Here is a 20,441-nt window from a genome sequence, read left to right as displayed (position 1 = left end):
TGTGGATGTTAAATTTTTTATCCATTGAGATTTCAGCCTCTATGTGCTGCCTTGTCAATCTAATCCGCCCAGGGCCTTCAAAGTCTGTACTGCTGGTGCTTTTACCTTAGTCTTTATTAACAACGGGTCTGTTTCTTTAACCAATCAGATTTTAAATTCACCTCACAGGGCCAGCTAGCTATCCCAGAATAGCGTCAGCATTTTTCCTCCTCTGATTGGTTGGTCAGAGGGAAACTGTTACAGCCAAGTTTGACTGGCAAAACACGTCTGTAGCTCTGCACACATTAATACATCTGAGTTAGACAATTTTTATGCCTACAGACGAATAAAAATGTATTAGGTCTCGGACATACTTAAATATAAATTTTCAAGAAAAGCTAGACATCGTAAGGAGGTCGGCCAAAAAAAAGCTAGCCTGTCTCAGCCTGGGAAAGGGTTTGTTTGCCACTCTCAGACCAGTGAATACGAGTGTTATCACTGGCTTACAGACTCTGGGGAGCGGTGCAAATTATGAGTCTGCATCTCTGGTGAGTAGGTTGTATTTTAATTAACTTTTAAAATGTTTTTGTCATTGTTATTAGACAAATATTAATTCTGAACTGCACCAGATGATGTAGGTGCACAGTTGCAGTTTTAGTGTAGAGGTTTAGAGATGTCTTAACTGGGTTTCTTGCTGTAGTAAAATGGTTTTCACCCTCCATATTTGAAATTCCTCTCTCTCTCTGTAATGTAACATGCTTTTATATTGCGTTTTTGTATAGTGTTGATGCTTTCTATAAATACGACGTGATAGTTGTGGTATTAAGAGGTGGATTGAATTGAGTAACCTCCCACTGAAGGCCGAGGTACCAAATGCACGGCCCGCCACTGGTGTGTACTGTATGTGTGTGCAGACTTGTGTTTCTTATCACACCTACACACACATTGAGCCATCACACCACACATCACATCTGCCAGCTCTGTCCATGCGGTGAAAAGTAGCAATCAACTATTGATGAATTAAACAGAGTGATGACTGATGGCCAGTTAGCCGTCCCATGACAAGCCTCGTCCATTACCAAACTGTGAATAAATCACTTTCGCAGCTAGTGCTAATGTGTTTACAGCTGAGGGTCACGGCCACCAAGCTTTCAGTGTGTGGATGAGTGTGTTGGTGTGCACGCACAAATGCTTCGGTCTTTTTGTTTACACGTTTGTTCCAAGGTGTTTACAAGGCTATATAGTTTTGTACATGAGTTCTGCTAATTTGACTCTAATATCTCAAATCTAAACTACTGACCTATTTAAATAATATATCTCACAGATCACATGTATACATGCATTTACCTGGACTTTTTTTCCGCCCTTCCAAAAAATGACTTAAAGCTGAGCTGATTATTTGAGGGTTAGGGTTTTTCCTCAAGTGTTCAGCAGATGCTATTAGGCAAAGCTGAGATTTCCAATTTTTAGATGAGAATTATAACCACTAAGCCATCAAGCAGCTACATGGTGCACTTATAACCAACCATATCGAATTCTTGAATTCAATTTGAGTTTTTTGGCTTAAAAATTGTCCAGCTCTAAGATCTGATGCATATCATCTGAGATACTTGAGGATTTTTTTTTCCCTAAAGGCAGCTGCTTTATTAACCTCAATGGGCACCAGTATCACTTTTATTCATTTATTGTCTTCATTAACTGCTTTATCCTTGTCAGGGTCATGGAGATTTCCCAGGGAGGCTGGATGATGGTTTATATAAGGACACTTTTTATATACAGGGGCAGTTCAGCCTAGCCAGCCCACCTAGCTGAGTGTTTTGCAGAAATGGGAGGTATCTTAAGGAACGTGAGAACATGGGTAGAGAAGACAGTAACCTAAGGTCAGGATTTGCCCCCTAAAATCTATTTTAGAACTGTAAAACATCAAGCAGATTTGAGTCTTGAATATTGTAGGTATATAACTAAAATTATCAAAAGAAATTAGTGTAGATCAAAATAAGTAACCTCACCAGGCAGCCGCTTTTCTTTCAGGGATCTCTGGATTGTTTAAGTGCTGCCTGTGGATGCTACCCACCTAATAAACAAGCTTTTAAATAATTTACACTTAGTTCTCCATCAAATGTGACTTGGGACTTATTTATCTGCACCTTTGCAGATCACCAACAGGCCATCACTCACTTGCTATCTTTGAAACGTTTATGTGTACAGTGTACAGGCGCAAGCACACTGAGCTGCAGTCCATTCAGCTTGAGCTTCAGAGTCCAGATTGCAAGTTGAGTAAGCTGAGAGCCTCAACCATCATGACTGATTACAACCCCAACTACTGCTTCGCTGGAAAGACGGCCTCAGTTAATGACCTGAAGGAAGTACCACGGCGCAACATTTCACTCACAAGGTTAGCTAACGTTTACCTTGTGGGCAGTCCAGCTGCATGCTTTCTGTTTATTAATCACTTTCCAAGAAGGATGAGGTGTTCTTTTTTAACATAGTTAGAGATTTGCCCTGTGGGGTGTAGTAGAATCAGTTCATTCATATGTGCAGGGTAAGACGAATGCATGAAAGTGCAAGGGGAAAAAAGGCAATTAGCCTTTTTTTAGCAATTGAGAATTAACATCCTTGCCAAAGATTCTTTAGTAGGGTCTTAATTACCAGTCACTACCATAGAATTTTAACAAGTGAGAGGTTTATTTGTTACAGAAACATAGTTTAGGTAGAATCTATTTTACTAAGTTCCATGCTATTTTGCTGCATATTGCTGTATAATGCATATGGTGTGTGTAGGGGTTTGGGGCATGGCGCCTTTGGAGAGGTCTATGAGGGTCTGGCTGTGGGAATACCAGGAGAACCCAGTCCTATGCAGGTAGCTGTTAAGGTAAGCCAAATTTATATGCAGAATAAGAGAAAGAGAGAGAGAGAGAGAGAGAGAGAGAGAGAGAGAGAGAGAGAGAGAGAGAGAGAGAGAGAGAGAGAGAGAGAGAGAGACGTGGCTGGCGTTTTTAAGCAAATCTTTTTGGGACTTGTGATTCTAATCAGACGCTTCCTGAGGTGTGCTCTGAGCAGGATGAACTAGACTTTCTAATGGAAGCGCTCATAATCAGGTAAGAATAGTTTCAAAGACAGACAATGTATATATTTTTTTTCATATACCTCCTTGACCCCCCCATTTCTTTGCCAGCAAATTCAGCCATCAGAACATTGTCCGCTGTATAGGCGTGAGTTTGCAGGCTCTTCCTCGCTTCATTCTGCTGGAGCTGATGGCTGGAGGAGACCTCAAAACATTTCTTAGGGAAACCAGACCCAGGCTGGTGAGCACACACACAAAAAAAAAAACCATACACTTGTAGCCCTTGTTTGGTTGGTCAGTTTTATACCTAATTACACCATATGTCTTTATGCAAGTCTTACAAACAGACCATCTGTCGAGTTTCCTGTTTGCTTCCAAACTTTAAATGTTTCTTTCTATCTCAGGAACATCCCTCTAGTCTGACTATGGTGGACCTTCTGAACATTGCCAGAGATATAGCACATGGCTGCCAGTACCTAGAAGAGAATCAGTTCATACACAGGTATAACACACACTCATACACTCTGCCAGTCCATGTCTAGCAGATGGCGTCTTTGCTATTCCATAGACACAGCAATTGTATTCCTCTCACTCACCTTTTTTTCTCTCAGCATGAGACGGTCCTTTCTTGCTGATGCAGAATTTCCTCTTTGTCGCTGTACCCTTGCTCAGGGGACCGTGACAAACGAGTCCAATTAGAGCTCATTTACACTACATGTACAATCCAATCATTAATCTGGATAATGTGGAGGAGACATAAGACACAAACAGCTTTATTTACAGACATATTTACACCAAAAACCTCCCCTATGCTGTGCCTACATTCATGTCTGTTTTGGCCACAGAGATTTGAAGTTCACTCTATTGAAGGCACTCTATCTAGCTACTGTAGGTTTTTGATTTGCAATAACAAGATCAAGGAAATCAAGACTTTTTGTTTACTAAATAGAGTTACATTGAAAGAGTGACTTGAGTGTTAAGTGCCTTGCTCAGGGGCCCTTAAGTGGTATATTGGTGGTACTGGGATTTGTACTCACAACCTTCCGATCAGAAGTCCAACATCTTATAAATTTAGTTTCTCCATATCGTTCTTAGTGGATAAAGTGATGTACCAAGTATAACTATGACTTGTATTTCCACTAAACTAACTGAGAGTAATGTAACACGGTGACAATTAACAGCGGAGTAAAAATTTTTCTTCTTTTGTTTTAACTGTAACCAAAAATTTATAAAATAATTAAATACATAAATAAAATATTAATAGTATACACCAGTGCTAGGATCAAAAATTATTAATGAATCAGCAGTTTTTTTAGTGGTGCTGCCTGAATGCTAACTTACTGGTTTATGTTAATGTACAAATAAAATCAATGATCACTTCTCTTACAAGCACCAATTCTTAGGGACTGAAACAGCAGACTTTTAGTTTTTTGAATATTGACCTATTTTTAAAGCAGATTTTTTTCCTAAATTGACTAAATAAAAAAAGACTAAAATAAAAGCAAACATATTGTAAATGTACATTTTCCTTAAATTACACAAATATTAATTTGTTTGTTTATTTGTTTGTTTGTTTACAAGGATTGTGGGGAAACCATGAGCTGAGCCTAACGATATCCTTATTTCTAAGCTTTATTTATTCAAAACACTAACAAGCATAATAACAACTCAATCAATAGGTAATATTTAAAACTTTTGGAATTAGTATAGTTTAATGAACATTCCAACATTCTATTAAAAGTTAGCTAACAAATTGAAAGAGTAAGAAATATTTGAGGTGAACCACAAATATTATATATATTTGTGTATATATATTTTAACTTCTTAAATGTTAGCTAGCATGATTATAACTACGTTGTTGAAGATTATTTAAAAAATATGATTGTACAGTTCTAGTGAAATGTTGATGGAGAATGCAATGAGGAGTAAGGAAAGAAGGGTCTTTGATGTATTATGGAGAGAGAGAGAGAGAGAGAGAGAGAGAGAGAGAGAGAGAGAGAGAGAGAGAGAGAGAGAGAGAGAGAGAGAGAGAAGAGAAAGAGATAAATGGTGATGGATACACAGTTTATAGCTGCAATAATGTAAATGATAGGAACAACTGACATTTTTGTGGATGTTCCACATCATTTAAAATAAAGTATAACACTAAAATAAACTTATATTGTGATGTTCTATAACAAATAATGTCTGTAATTATTGGCAAGTAATTATAATATAAGAGGAGTAATGCATTTAAGGCCTGTATTGGATTCAATAGCTTCCTTGTATTGATTATCTTACTATAATTGAACTGTCACGGATAGACCAGGCCTCAGAAACCAGGAGTAAAACTGATTGTCTTTTATTGGTCTAAACATGCACACACATCGAGAGCTTGAGAAGAGACTGTAGCAAAAGGGTACACTTAACTAAGCGTAGCCAGGAGCATGGAAGCACAGGGAACAAGAGCAGTTGGAGGTCTGGGTGATCTATGGGCGTAACTGGTGGATCGGACGGTGAGTGAAGGGAAATAGGGACCTTATAAAGGGGACGGGTAAATGGAGGACAGGTGTAGGTTATTAGTAGGAGGAGGACAGGTGCAGGTGATTTGTAGCAGGGAGAGGCTGAGTGAGAGTGTGAGCATTAGAGGAAGGCGTGACTGGTGACTCCCTGACATGAACACCAGGTTGATTGTTGCTTGCATTTTATTGCTTGTATATAGAACATTAGTTTAATGAAATCTATTAGTATACACATGAATAGCAACTACAGATCATTTTAGTGCAATTATATGTTGTAGGAAAGTGTAATAGCACTATTATTATTTCAATCTTGTCAACATTTCTTTGAAAAAAAAAAGAATTTTGCTTGAATTTTTTTCAAAACCCTGTTTTATTATTAAAATTCTTATCAAACATACAGAATCTCACAGTTCATTTTTCAAGGCTGTCACCATTTCATCATTCAGGGTGTCTGGGTTTTTTTTTTTTGTGCTTGTTTATTTGCTGATCAGATTAGTGCAGAATGAGTACAACTCATCTAAAAGAGTAGTTTAAATAAAATAAAAATTATTAGAGAAATTGTGAAAGTAAAAGTGCAACTACACATTCTAATAAACAATGCGGTGAAGGTTTCATCTCCTTAATTGTTGCAGTAAATAAAGTAGGAAAGTAGAAACTGGTAAATTTACACAAAGACAGCTGAAAGAAAAGCAAAAGTACGAGAAAGATTCACAAAAGAAAAAAAGTTAATCTCAAATTACACAATGATTTTATTGCCTTATTTTTTAAACCAAGGAATTTGGGGAAAACGTGCTGAGCCTAACAACATTATTTTTAAACTCTCAAACAATAGCTACATGCTAATCAATTGAATGATACAATCAAACTGAATGGTGATAGATATCTAATATTTCCGACATCTTTGTTTGTTAATTCGAATCTTTCAATGTTAACTAGCAGGCTAATAACTCTGATGATACAGATTAGTTAAAGTCCAAAAGCTTGCTAGCATTTTATAAGCTAGGAATTACTCAGTAACAACAGATTTCTATTATTTTATAAAGACACGCAACTAGCTAAATACCCCGTAATGTTGAGAATTAGCATAGGTTAAATAGTGCATAGGTTTATTCCTATTCTTTCAAATATTAGCTTAAATGCAAATGTTACAAACTAGCTAAATGCCTTTGGGGAACAGTTTCATTTTACTGTGTACTGTATTGTATTAAAAGCTTATTTGACTGAAAATTGGAATGTATTGGAGTAGGAATTTAATAATGGAGGGTCTAGTGTCTAGTGGTTAGGATGCAGCGCTCTCACCGCTGCGGCCTGGGTTTGATCCCCGGTCAGGGAACCGACCCCAGCCACTTTCAGTGCCGGTCCCAAGCCCGGATAAATTGGGGAGGGTTGCGTTAGGAAGGGCATCCAGCGTAAAAACGTGCCAAATCAAACATGCTGAGGATCCGCCGTGGCGACCCCTAACGGGAGAAGCCAAAAGAAAGGAATTTAATAATGAAATTTAGTAAGAAACAGTTAAAAGCAATCAAGTGAAATGCAATGAGAAATTGAGATACATCTACAAGTTGTAAGGTACAAGTTAAAATTAGGTACATCTAGCTCTAAAGCTGTGTTTGTGTTCCACAGGGACATCGCAGCGAGAAACTGCTTGCTCACCTGTAAAGGTCTAGGAAGAGTGGCCAAAATCGGAGACTTCGGCATGGCCAGAGACATCTACAGGTATTCTGCTGATTATCACCAAATGTAAAAATCCCAAAGCATGAAAGGATAGAGTTTTACCTGACACTGCAATGAATTTAAGCTACTGAGTCGAAATATTTTAACTTACATTTGACCTCAATACATTTGACCTATTTTGTAAATTGTTTTATTTTATTTTTTCCCCTTTTTTTTAAGGAGGTATATTTGCACATTAAACCTGAAGAGACACATTGCATATGAATAAGTTCTGTGAAATCACTTTTGGCCAACCAAACAGTACTGTGCATACTGCTGTGCAATATGGTGCAACTTTCTCACAAAGTACACTGCATACAGTGTTAACTAGCTCCCTACTATCACATGGTCTCATGTATTTTACAACATTCTAGCTTAAAAAAAAACATTCAGCATAATGTTAAAATGTACTCTTAGAGGTGTTTCTTCTTCTGTTTATGCTAATACAGTTAACTAGTGTTAGCTAACAATTTAGCATAGCTTGTTATCTGGATGAGCTTTATTCACATCAGATACTCTGCTTATGAGGAGGTTGTTTGAGGAGATTGCTTGCCTTCACTATATCTTTCGGAGGGAGGAATCGACAAGCTTTTGAGTTGTTTGTGCGACTCGATTGTTTGCAGCCACACAAGCAAGACGGGACATCACATCATGTCCTCAAAAATAACCGTTATTATTTTTGGTTCTATTGCAACATTGGAATATTGCCAGTGAAATATTTCATGACTCTCCTTACAGGCACTCACTAACAAGACCAGCAATTTCTTTTTCACCAGCACTCTCTCCTTAATGTTTGTTTTTCTCACTTTCCCTCTAACTTGTGACCTGGTGGACCAAAAAAGAAAGTTGAAAATGTCCAGATGCTTAAAAAACAGAAATTATATAAAAAAACAAATTAAAAAAAACATACGCTGGTAGTTCATCAAGTGGGGTGAATCACCATCATTTTAGATTTTATAATATTTTTTTGGAAATTAACTTGCTCCGATCATATTTGCAGTTACTTAGTGATGAGAATCTGGAATGTTGTTGGAATGGAATAAGATTTAATGGATTCGATAAAAAATAATCATTTTATCATCCAAATAATTCGGTCTTAACATTCATTAAATGGACAAAACATTAAATAATATATATATATATATATATATATATATATATATATATATATATATATATATATATATATACTTATGTAAAACTTTTGCATTTACATTTAAAACACTCTAGTTCTAGGTAACTTTCAATTAAAGTGGCTAAATAAATAACTAATTGGAAAAAAATCTATCATTATCTAAATCATCTATCATCTTTATGTAATTTCCCTGCAAAAAGGAAGTTAAATTTTTTGTTTTCTCTCACTCTCTCTCTTTCTCTCTAGGTTGCAATTAATATAGCTCTCAAAGTATAAATGGAGTGCTGCTTTTACATTTCATGTAATCAAACATAATCAGAAACTAATGAGGCTCACTTAAAGGCAAATTAAACTATATGTTTTACAAAGTGCAATCTTGGTACTGTTAGTTTCTTTTTTTTTTTTCTTCTTTCTTTTATTTTACATATTTATTAATGCAGAATTCATGTGAAATATTCTTTAATGCTTAAAAAAAGACGGAGACGGAAAACTACAATCCCTATTCCAAAATAAGTAGTAATCAAGTCCAAATATCATTGACCCATAATATATTTACAATAGAACATTAAAACATTTCAAATGTTTAAACAGTCTGCATAGATCTGGAAATTGAGGACACTAGCTGTCACACAATGGTGTGTCCCGTTCTTATCCCATTTAGGATTCTTGCTGCTCAGCAGTCCTGGGTCTTCTTTATCATATTTTTTGTTTCAAGATGCAGCGAATGGTTTCAGTAGGGAAAAGGGTTGGACTACAGGCTGGCTTTATTTTGATTAACAGACTGTTAAAAACTGTCATTCTATTAATAGTAAATGCATGCACAAAGTCATTTTTCTTGCTAAAATATAGTTTACAGCATTCCCAAGTAAAATGCTGAAACTTAACCTCATCTAGCTGATGCCAAATCCTCAAGTCCTGAGCTTTATGAAACGTATTTTTGCGTATTTTTTATACTTTTCTCTGGGTGATTATTAAGTCTCAACGGTTCTCAAAAATATGTCGCTTGATTGCAGTTTTTTGTCACCTTGACATCAAAGCAATACATTGTCAAGATGATTATTGGAATAATTCTTCTTCTCGAAGAAAAAAAAAGTTAATACAGGTGTCATGCAGCCCTGTGAACACTATTCTTGAGTAAAGTGTTTTCACTCTGATTGTTCACATGGCGATACATTTTGACAGTTCTGGCAGTACTTCCAGCTAGAGGCAGTTCCCAGGGTAATATTATGAGCTCTTGTTACCATAGTAACAACTCATTCACAAGGACTTGTATAGCGGTTAGATTTTTTAAGGGTAATTGCTGAATTTACCATTTTTGTAAGGAGTCTCCTGTGCCAAAGTCAAGTCAAGTTTATTTTTATAGCGCTTTTCACAGCAGGAATTGTCTCAAAGCAGCTTTACAGAATTTAACAGTCAAGGTGAATGGTGTGTATTTTTCCCTGATAAGCAGCCATGGTGACTTTGGCAAGGAAAAACTCCCTGAGATGACATGAGGAAGAAACCTTGAGAGGAACCAGACTCAAAAGGGGAACCCATCCTCATTTGGGTGACATCAAGAGTGTGATTATACATTTTTAAACAAAGCTTTGTAACATTTTTGCAATGAGGAAGTTTTTAAGAAAGATTACTTTTTTTGTGGATTCTCTGTTGTGTATCTTAAAGAAAGAGTGCTTAAGAGAGAGTCTGGAAAAAGACTGACATTTTGAAGCTGATTTTTTATTTATAAAATTGTTCACCTTGGCAAACTGCTGTGCTCTAAAAGGAATGTAACACTTCAGAATGCACCATTAAAACAAAATAATCAACTTTATACGTTATAACTCTTACTTCGTACGGGTTTCTTCATGCTACTGCATAGCAACTCTTTTCAGTTAAAAAATCAGGATGCACATTATTGTTCTTTTTTAAGAAAAACTGGAGGTAGCCCCTGACAGCTCCTAGTGCAGTAAGGCTGAAGATGACTCTGGTAAAAAAGAAGCGTGCTGAGTAAGCAGAGCCGGTGTCATGATGCCGTAAAGCAATTTTAATCGCTGAAGACGATTTCTGCATGTCTCTGCTAAACTTCAAGAGCTCAGAGCTCTAGAGCAATGAGACAAAGCTCTCAAATTAGGGGTTTAAGGTTCTTTGGTGCTTCTGAGACCAGCAGTTTTATGTAATACTGTTTTGGGAATCGTGTGTGTGTATGTGTGTAGGAGAGAGAGAGATGAAGATGGATTGGTTTAATACATTTGATTAACCCCGAGTTTGTTCGTTTATACTCTGTTTTGGTAAACAAGCAGTCTTTCAGTTCTTTAGTTCTTTTTCACGATACAATCCGACATAAAATAACTCCATGCAGTTTTTGGCTAAAAAAAACGAGGAACAAGATGTGACATGCACCAACGTTAAAACTATAAAGTCCATCATTTACTATGCGCCATTTACTCCGAGTTCGAGCGGTATTCGCATTTATAGCTGTAGTATGTATATGAGCGAACCAGATCATGTAAAAAGGTTATGTAAAAAAATTATAATTTTGCTCGTATACAACATGGAAAACAAAGCAAACACACTTCCTGGCTTAGGTTTTATATTATGAATTCAAACTTTATTCACTATGTTGTCTTATGAACAGCTGAGGATGAAGTACACCATTCCTTTATTTGAGTACTAATTCCCTGCTTAAATATGACTTTATTCAAACTCAAAGTACTTTTTTTGTACACATTTATACTTTCGTAAACGAAAGTAAACAAAAGTACTCGAATGAGGAAAATGAGAGAGAGAGAGAAGGTTGGATGGTGTGGAGATGGTGAAGTGGATAGGATTAGTAAGGAGGAAGTGAGAGCAGCTATTAAGAGGATGGAGTGGAAAGTCAGTAGGACCAGACGACATAATGGTGGAAACATGGAGATGTTTAGGTGAGATGGCAGGGGAGTTTTTAACCAGATTGTTCAACAAGATTCTGGAAGGTGAGAGGATGCCTGAGAAGTGTGCTGGTACTGATCTTTAAGAATAGGGCATTTGCAGACTTGCAGTAACTACAGGGGAATTAAGTTGATCAGTCACACCATGAAGTTATGGGAAAGAGTAGTGGAAGCCATGCTGAGGGAAGAGGTGAACATCTGTAAGCAACAGTATGGTTTCATGCCGAGAATGAGGCAATATTATAACGTTCAAAATGATTTGCTTTTGAATGAGCAGTCATGTGAAAAAGAAAATACTCTTTTGTATTCTAAGCTTAAACGTATCAGGACATAGTCATTAAAATCATTTGGTCTTAATTAGCTCTTAAGATTAGATAAAAGCAACCAGCGCATGGCATATACACCATGTCGTAAATTATTTTACAGAAATAAAGCCAATACTGAGAAGCCATGTGTGAAAAACTAAGTACACCCCGTAGAAGTAACTTCAGCAGCAATACTTTTAAGTAATCATTTTCTACATGACTTTTTTTAGGCTCTCAGGATGGGGCATGAGGCTCATTCATTGTTCCAATGTTGCTTTAGTTTTTTAAGGTTCGTGGGCAGTTGTTTATTCACAGCTTTCTAAAGGTCCAACCACAGGATTTTAGTCAAGCTGAGATCTGGACTTTTGACTGGGCCATTGCAAGACCTTGATTCTGGGTTTTTTTCAGCCATTCAGTTAAAGATTTGCTGGTGTGCCTATGATCTTTGTGCTGTTGCATGACCTTATTTTGTTTTAGCTGTCAGACAGATTGCTTTATATTTTCCTTTAGAACAGTGGTCCCCAACCCCCGGGCCACGAACGGCACCAGTCCATGGGTCATTTGGTACCGGGACGAACAGAAATTATACATAACTTATTGTCCGACATTAATCAGGTCCGTGGCGCAAAAAAGGTTGGGGACCACTGCTCTAAAATGCTTTGGTATACTCAAAGACTGCAGGTCTTGTGACTGCAAAGTAAGACCTACTCATTGTATCTATTGTTTTTCTATTTAATTTTTATTTCTCAGAGCATTGCACCCTGACCTTGGAGAGAATTTGCTGGAATGTCAGCTTCCATGTATTAATGATCTTTCTCAATGTAGAATAATGGGCTTTCAGTTGTTTAAAAATGGCCTTATAACCCTTTCCAAATTGATGGGTAGCAACAATTGCTTGTCTGTGTTTGCTGCTAATGTCTTTCCTCCCTATTGTTAACACACACATTAATGACAAGCAAACTGGTAAAACTTGGGTTTTTATAAAGGTGATCACACTTGCTGATGATTAAACAAAGGCATTTAATAAGCAGAACGTGGCTGCTACTTAACCTCATAAATCTTATGGAAGCAGTTAAGGTGTACTTACAATTTTATATATTGCTTTTACATTTTGGATTTATTTTCGTAAAACTAATAATGAAATGATGTTTGGCCATGCGTTGTTTATCTGAGTGAAAAACGGGACCGGTTCTAAGGACTTTGCAGAGACAAAATACTTATCACAACACAGGCACCGGTTTTAGACACTATTCCTTAAGCAGCCTTTACTCACCACTTAGATCAAGTTTGATATGAAGGGATTAATCTAATCCAAGTCCAGATTCCCACAGCAATACATAGCTGAGAGGTCTGCCCATGCTTTGCACGATCCCTTTCCATTTTAGCAAGGATTGTGCTGCTTTATTTTTCGTTCTGGAACGAGAGACGTGTGGCTTTTCCATGAGCAGGATTATACAAGCATGATATATATATATATATAATGTAAAGCCCTAGTAGAGCAATGTCTCCGAGTTGGTGTGGCTGTCAGTTATCTCAAAGGGCCACACAGCACCAAGACATGATAAGGCTGCCAAAGCTCTGATTTTTGTCAGGAGTATAAATGTCTTTGTTTGGAAGAAAGGAGGTAATACGTCTTTGACTCTTCGCTTCCATTCTATGATAAACAACCGGTTCCCCTCGATTCTGTCCCACCAGCGCTTAACGACATGGCAACAATCAGGAGCTTTCTGTGTACCTTTCCCCCAAAGTCGTTTTTTTTTCCCTTTTTTTCCCTTCTTACTCTCTCCAGGTGAGCGCAGTTATCGTGAGCAGATCTGATACAGGAACACATCTCAGATAAGAGCTGCTCTGAAAGGAGGAAAAGTGACTAAGACTCTCGCTCGTAGGAGCTATATTCAGTGCGGCTCTCCGAGTAGAATTATAAGCGTCTGGAAATTGAATCATAATCCACTTTGAATACACACTTATCAGTGTGGATACGTGCGAGTCATCACAATAGCGAGCTTTCCTCGTGCAAGTCAGTCTTATACATAATCCTTTGCTATAAATCGTTTTTGGTTTTTTTGGGGTTTTTTTTAGTACTGTATATTGCTTGTGTAAAACCCTTTTTTACTAAAAGGAATGAAAATGCCATTGCAACATTTCATTAAAACAGTGACTATCTAACAAATATAACTGTTTTAAATCAATCACATATAACAAAGGTATTGTTTTTTGTTTTATTGCCAAAAAAAACACCAAATACTTATACTTTCATATAACACTTCATTCAGATATTGTTTGTAAAATACTATTTACATGACAAATGCAGAGTTTGGGTCATTTATACTTTATTAATGCCTTTGGTTTACACCAATGATGTAGCATAGTTAATGGCTAAGAATTATAGAAAATAGGATAATCCTATAATATCTCATTTCATGAAATAAGTGTTAAATTCTCTTCACATCATTAGGGGTATGTATTTATGTATATATAAAATGTAACACACATACAATCATTGCTTTATCTTGGTCAAGGTCACAATGGAACCAGAGCCTATTCCAGAAATACTGTGAGGGAAGTGGGAATGGAATAGAATCCATCACAAAGCATTATATACACAGATATTTACACCTAGTGGCAGTTTTTTCTCAGCCATTTTAGTCAAATGCAGGTCTGAAAAGATCATCTCTCTATTGTTGGAACGATTGTAATGAAAAATAAATATTTCCCCACACTTGCCCAATGAATATGTTTCTGACTAAGACAGTATTCATGAAGATTTCTACTTCCTACTGGTATCTTCCTCTCTTTTCTCTTCAATCTTAGAGCATAGTTAATAAGTCAGCATGCTGCTGTGCCTGGCTGTTGTGGGCATTGGAGCCTGTGCATGGATGAAAAATGCATTATGTGCTTGTGTCTCTACAGAGCCAGCTACTATAGGAAAGGAGGTCGTGCCATGCTGCCAGTTAAATGGATGCCCCCAGAGGCCTTTATGGAAGGAATCTTTACCTCCAAAACTGATACATGGTAATAGAAACACTGCATAATGTAAAAAAGATTTAACAGTCTGTATGTCATCTGACATTTATACTGTATATTTATACTTCTAGTTGTGATTGACTCATTTCCTCTCTTTTTTTTTTTGCTTTCCCTGATTGCACGGCTCAGGTCTTTTGGCGTGCTGCTGTGGGAAATCTTCTCAATGGGATATATGCCGTACCCCAGCCGCAGTAATCAGGAGGTTTTGGATTTTGTCACTAATGGAGGCAGGATGGACCCTCCAAAAAACTGCCCAGGACCAGTGTGAGTGGCATTATGTATATATATGTGTGACTCTACAATTTTCATAGTCATGAAAATAAAGAAAACTCTTTGAATGAGAAGGTGTGTCCAAACTTTTGGTCTGTACTGTATATATATATATATATATATATATATATATATATATATATATATATATATATATATATATATATATATATATATATAGTATAACACATATAACAATCAACAATCTATTTTCTATACACTATAGTGATCTGTTGTTGTAGGAACTACTTTCACAGTAGACATTGTCACAAAGCAGTTATACAGAAATCTGTAGGTGGATTTAAAGATCTAATCAGCAATCGAGATATAACAGTGATCCCAGAGATTATCAGGACATTTGGGATCTTTTTTTTTTTTGTGACCATGCTTTAACTCTTCCTCAATCAGTTCTCTCATTTGTATTAAATTCTAACTTAATCAGTGGAGGCATTGACTCATAATTAATAATGCAAAGTCCCACCCCAATATAAGACAACGATACAGAAACTTGTTTAAAATTGTCTGACCAGATTAATGTTTTACATTATTATTTATTCGACCTTTAAATAACACGTGAGCTCTGTGCGATGGATTCATTGGAAAAATTGATGTGTGCAACTGAAATGAAAATTGTAATTAGCTGTTTTTTTTTGTTGTATTTTAACAACAACAAAAAAAGCCTTGATTAAATCAAATCTCAGTTGGGTGCCTTTCACTCTAGTTTGGCTCTCAGCTATCGAAACGCAATCACCCACACAGTAAATAGCCTCGCTTGGTAAGGGAGAAATCCAGTAATGAGGAAATAAACAAAACACCAAATTTTAATGAGTCAACTTTTTTTGTGTGCTTGTGTGCGTTTCTGTGCGTGTGTGTGTTTAACAGCTATCGGATAATGACGCAGAGCTGGCAACACCAACCTGAAGACAGGCCAAACTTCTCCACTATCCTAGAACGGATTGACTATTGTTTGCAGGTGCAGAAATGGTTCTTTTGAGGGTTCATGAGCACATTTTGTAACTGTGGAGTCAGTGACGCTATTCTATAGAAAGAATATACACTGTATAGCATGAATCTGCATTGCTAATACACAAAAAATGATTTGGTACATTATCTTATTCTAATTGTTAATATACTCAGTACTTTGCAAGGGTCCTGGTTTTTGCGACACGGACAATTAGACCCTAAAATCATTTAAAAGTCATTAAAATGCAAGACTATTTAAACTTTTACTTCCTTGCATTGTCAATGCCCATATATTGAATATATATATATATATATATATATATATATATATATATATATATATATATATATATATATATATATATATATATATATATATATATATATATATTAAATGCATTTACCAGCATTTTTGGAAAGATACTTGAGTAAATCTCGGCTTTGTAGTTTCAAATTCAGGAAGTAATTATTTGGTACATTTTCCTGTTTGCAATATCCATCTCTTTTGCAGGATCCAGATGTGGTAAACGTACCTTTACCTGTTGAGTATGGGCCGATGCCCGAGGAGGAAGAGCGGGTACCCATGCGTCCGGATGACCCCGCTGCACCCTCTTTACTAGCCACTCCCCAGGGAACAGAGGAAGTGTCATCTTCCACCACTGTGACCCGCTCAGAGGAGGCCAAGAAAGCTGCTGAGGCTCTCCTTATGAATGCTCACTCCTCTGACAGCAAACCTATTCCCAGTGCTGCCTCCCAGCTCCATCCACCAACATCCTTAACATCGGCGCTGCCAGCCTGCAGCAAGCCCTCCTCTGTTGTCCCTGCTCCCCAAGATGAAGGCCATATCAACCTGGGTTTTGCTCAGGCTCCTACAGGTGAGAAGGATAACCGTAATGGGAAGCCGACCAATTTGTGGAACCCAACATATGGCTCATGGTTCCTTCAACAACAGCAGAAGAGGCGGCAGGCCCAGGCACAGAGGCAAGCAGGAGGTCAAGGCCATGAGCTCTCTGGCCGGACTGGGGGTATGGCTGAGGCTTTAAGCCTGCAGCATCAGCACAAACAACAGCAGATACAGATCCAGCAGCAGCAGAAGATACAAATTCAGCAGCAGCAACAACAAAAACTTCAACAGCAACAGATACAGATCCAGCAGCAGCAGCAAAAAATCCAGCAACAACAGCAAATTCAAATCCAGCAACAGGGGCAGTGCAGGCCTCTTTTGCCCCCTCCTCCCCAACCTGGCCCAGCACCTCTTTTGCTGGATTCATCAGCCCTGCCCCCTGTACCTCTCTACAGACTTCGCCGATTCCCTTGTGGTAACATCGGGTATGGCTACCAGGAGCAAGGTTTGCCTTTGGAATCATTGTCTGGACCCCAGAATGCCATGCCACCTCCTGCCCTCACCAACCAGCAGAGACCCATCTCAGTAGGCCGGACTGGCACTGCTGAGGACAGCCGCCCCCTGCTGGTGACAATGGGAACAGTTCAGGACTCCAGACTCCCTAAGATGGATGGGCACAATGCCACAGTGCTTTAACCCTCCTCTTTCTTCCTGCTCCCAGACTCTTTTATTCAGTGCCCGCTTAAAACACTGTGCCATCCGTCTGTGCCCACCTCAGCTCACATCCACCGTGCATACCCTCCCTCCACTCGCTCTGCTTCTCGACCAGACCAACATTGACTCCTCACTACCAGCGACTTTTAAGATGAGAATGACTGTTTTACATATCTAAATCTTTAGGAAGTCAATGGATGGAGGGAGCCCTGGGAGTTTTATAGACTTTAAAAGTTTAGAGACAGTGCTGGAGTCGCTCATAACACCTTTACCTGAAAAATGCTCTCATATCCTTTCTCACATTCACAGGGAAAAACAAGTTTGTTGATGTTTGCTTGCCTGCTTGTTTATTTATTCATTTGTTAATTTATTATTTGGAAGCTGTGTAAATTATTAATGGTGTGCTTCATAAGGCAAACCGCTCCACTCATCTATGCCTCATTTGGTTCACTCTTGAAATTCTACAGCAGTTTTCATCGGACTTGAAATTTAATAAATGAAATAAATCTTTAATGGTTTCTGTTTAGCAGATCGGTTCATGTTAAAGGCGCCTGACATCTATTAGCGGGAAGGCAATCAGTTGCCTTGGTATTTGAAAAAGGGTTAAGTGGTCAGGGAAATTGTCATGTTTGTGAATAATTTTACTGTTGTATGAACACTGCGAGGATTTGTGTGACTTGTGTGAAAGAGGTGTAAATTTGTGTATTTAACTCAAAGAGGAATTGAGGTATTGAACTCTCTCATTCCATCTATTTTCAGTTAACCTGTGGCTTCTAAAGGAAGCTTTTGTGTATATAAGAGCTGTATCCATCTTTGCAGAAAATTTAATTATTGCTCTTTGGTCTCTTTGTTTCAGTTCAATTGAATTCAATAAATGGTTAATTTTAAAAATATTGAACAGGGCCACATATCATTTAATAATACAGTGGTACCTCAAAATACGAATTTAATGCGTTCCGGAACACGATTCGCACTCTGAAATATTCGTATACTGATACGAATTTTACCTATAAGGAATAATGTAAAGTTGGATAATTCGTTCCGAACGACCCCAGATATATTAATATAAAAATAAAAAAAACAACCAATATGCACTACTATTATTTAGTATTTAGCATCTAATAATGGTGCCTTAACATCTAAAATAGGAAAACATTATCTTTACTGGGTATTCTACCTTTAGAGAAGAGTGAATACTGACGTGATGGAGATGATGTTCGGAGGAGAAGGAGGGAGAATTATTGTTTGAAAGGAGACAAATCTTACTACGATATAATAGGCATGGTATAGTGTATGCGATACTGTTTAGTGATAAATATTAACGAAACAAAGACACAGTAATAAACACAGCGCTAAGACAGTGCTCTCACAATGAACTGAAGACGCTAACTGAGGGTTGAGAGGCATGGGAGGCGGTACGAGAAAACCATTGTCAATTCAAATTTTAGCCTGCAAGATTCAGATGATTCGTGTTCTGAATTTCTATGCGTAAACCGATATGAATTTTTTTATGAATTTCGATACGTATTCTGAATTATACATATTTGGGGCATTCGTATTTAAAGGTACCACTGTACAATATTTTCTGCTAACCTATTGTCTCAATCTTTTCTTATACTGTGATGTTTCAAATGGAGTTTGCATAATTCAATGCTCTTTGTATTAATTCAGGGGCATTTGAGCTTTTTCAACCCAGACCTTGGGAAGGCTGGTAAGTATGGTTATGGCAGGATCTTTTTTCAATAGTAAAACTTTCTTTCAGCTTCTCCCATTAGGGGTCGCCACAGAGGACCATCCGCATGTTTGATTTGGCACATGTTTTTTACACTCGATGCCCTTCCTAACGCAACCCTCCCCATTTTTTCCGGGCTTGGGACCGGCACTAAGAGTGGCTGGGGTCGGTTCCCTGACCGGGGATCGAACCCGGGCCGCAGCGGTGAGAGCGCCGCATCCTAACCACTAGACCACCAGGGATCTTTTAATCAATAGTAGTAGTAGTGAATAAGTAATCACCAAGTATCAATGAAGTAATAAGCAGGTAAGCAATTATTTTATTCCAGTTCAGTAATTGTGGTAGTCTTTTTCACGCAACCCCACACAATGAAGCCATGTTATACAGAAGTGGTGGCTTAGTGGTTAAGAAGTTGAACTGTTTGGAAGGTTGCAAATTCCAGAACCAACAAGCTGCTACAAATGCCCCAAATGTAAGTAAGCAAACCGGTCCTCTTATTTTCCGATCTACTGGACTCCAGCAACATTCCAAAAGAAACTTCCTTCTTTGAATAAAACAGAGATGTTGCTGTTGGGCACTAAGTCTGTCTGTGGTAAGGTTGTTTTGCCCTGGAGCTCGACCGCTTTTATGTAAAACTAAAAGCTTCAGTTAAGAACCTTGGTGTAACCTTCAATGCTAATGTCTCTAAAACTGCTCATTATCATCGGGGTGAATAACAAAAATGCTAACCTTACACAGCACTGCAAAACTAATTCATGGTTTCATAACTCCTATTGTAATGTGTTGCTGGCTGCCTGCCTGCCGTGCTGCATATTTAAGGAAGTTTCAGCTTGCTCACAATGCAAAAGCCTGTGTCCTTCTCATAAAAAGAAAGCATAGAGAATCTTATTGCATTACCAAACATCACTGTTTTGTCTTTGTGTCAAGCTGCACTAACTGATCGCAAACATCTTCATTAACTCCAGTCTAAGAGATGATATTAAATGTTGTGAATTGTTTAGATCCGGGATATTCAGCTGATCTTTCGTACGTAGTTTAACCCACTAAAATCATTTTACTATCAGTAACTTAGGAACGTAAGAAATGCAGGTTCGATCAGTTCAACATCTAAACAAAACCTTTATTGCTTAACTTGCTTTCTTTGTTGTCAGTCTTATACACATGATTTATTAGTGTTTTTTATTGGTGCTTTCAGTCAGGTTATGTCTATATTAATTTGGATAGAATGGAAAAAAAAAGTTTCCCGAAAATTGACTGTCCACACTAAAACATCTTAAAACACTTACAATAG

At 37.6% G+C, this 20,441-nt stretch overlaps 1 protein-coding gene across 4 annotated transcripts in view; it reads left to right on the top strand.

The window, feature by feature from the left end:
- Positions 1-18,309, top strand: part of alk (ALK receptor tyrosine kinase) — a 479,320-nt gene extending 461,011 nt beyond the window's left edge. For all 4 annotated transcript variants that reach the window (XM_083544512.1, XM_083544514.1, XM_083544515.1 and 1 more), the window contains 10 exons: positions 2,188-2,374; positions 2,761-2,851; positions 3,013-3,077; positions 3,155-3,284; positions 3,448-3,545; positions 7,168-7,260; positions 14,514-14,615; positions 14,757-14,891; positions 15,780-15,870; positions 16,372-18,309. In XM_083544512.1, coding sequence (XP_083400638.1) covers positions 2,188-2,374; positions 2,761-2,851; positions 3,013-3,077; positions 3,155-3,284; positions 3,448-3,545; positions 7,168-7,260; positions 14,514-14,615; positions 14,757-14,891; positions 15,780-15,870; positions 16,372-17,400 — 2,021 coding nt within the window. In that variant the 3' untranslated portion in view covers positions 17,401-18,309. The remainder of the gene's footprint in view (positions 1-2,187; positions 2,375-2,760; positions 2,852-3,012; positions 3,078-3,154; positions 3,285-3,447; positions 3,546-7,167; positions 7,261-14,513; positions 14,616-14,756; positions 14,892-15,779; positions 15,871-16,371) is intronic.
- The last annotated feature ends 2,132 nt before the right edge of the window (positions 18,310-20,441 follow it).

Source organism: Silurus aristotelis (assembly GCF_946808225.1).
Source record: "Silurus aristotelis genome assembly, chromosome: 6".
Lineage (NCBI taxonomy): Eukaryota > Metazoa > Chordata > Actinopteri > Siluriformes > Siluridae > Silurus > Silurus aristotelis.
This window is presented reverse-complemented; position numbering and strand designations above follow the sequence as displayed.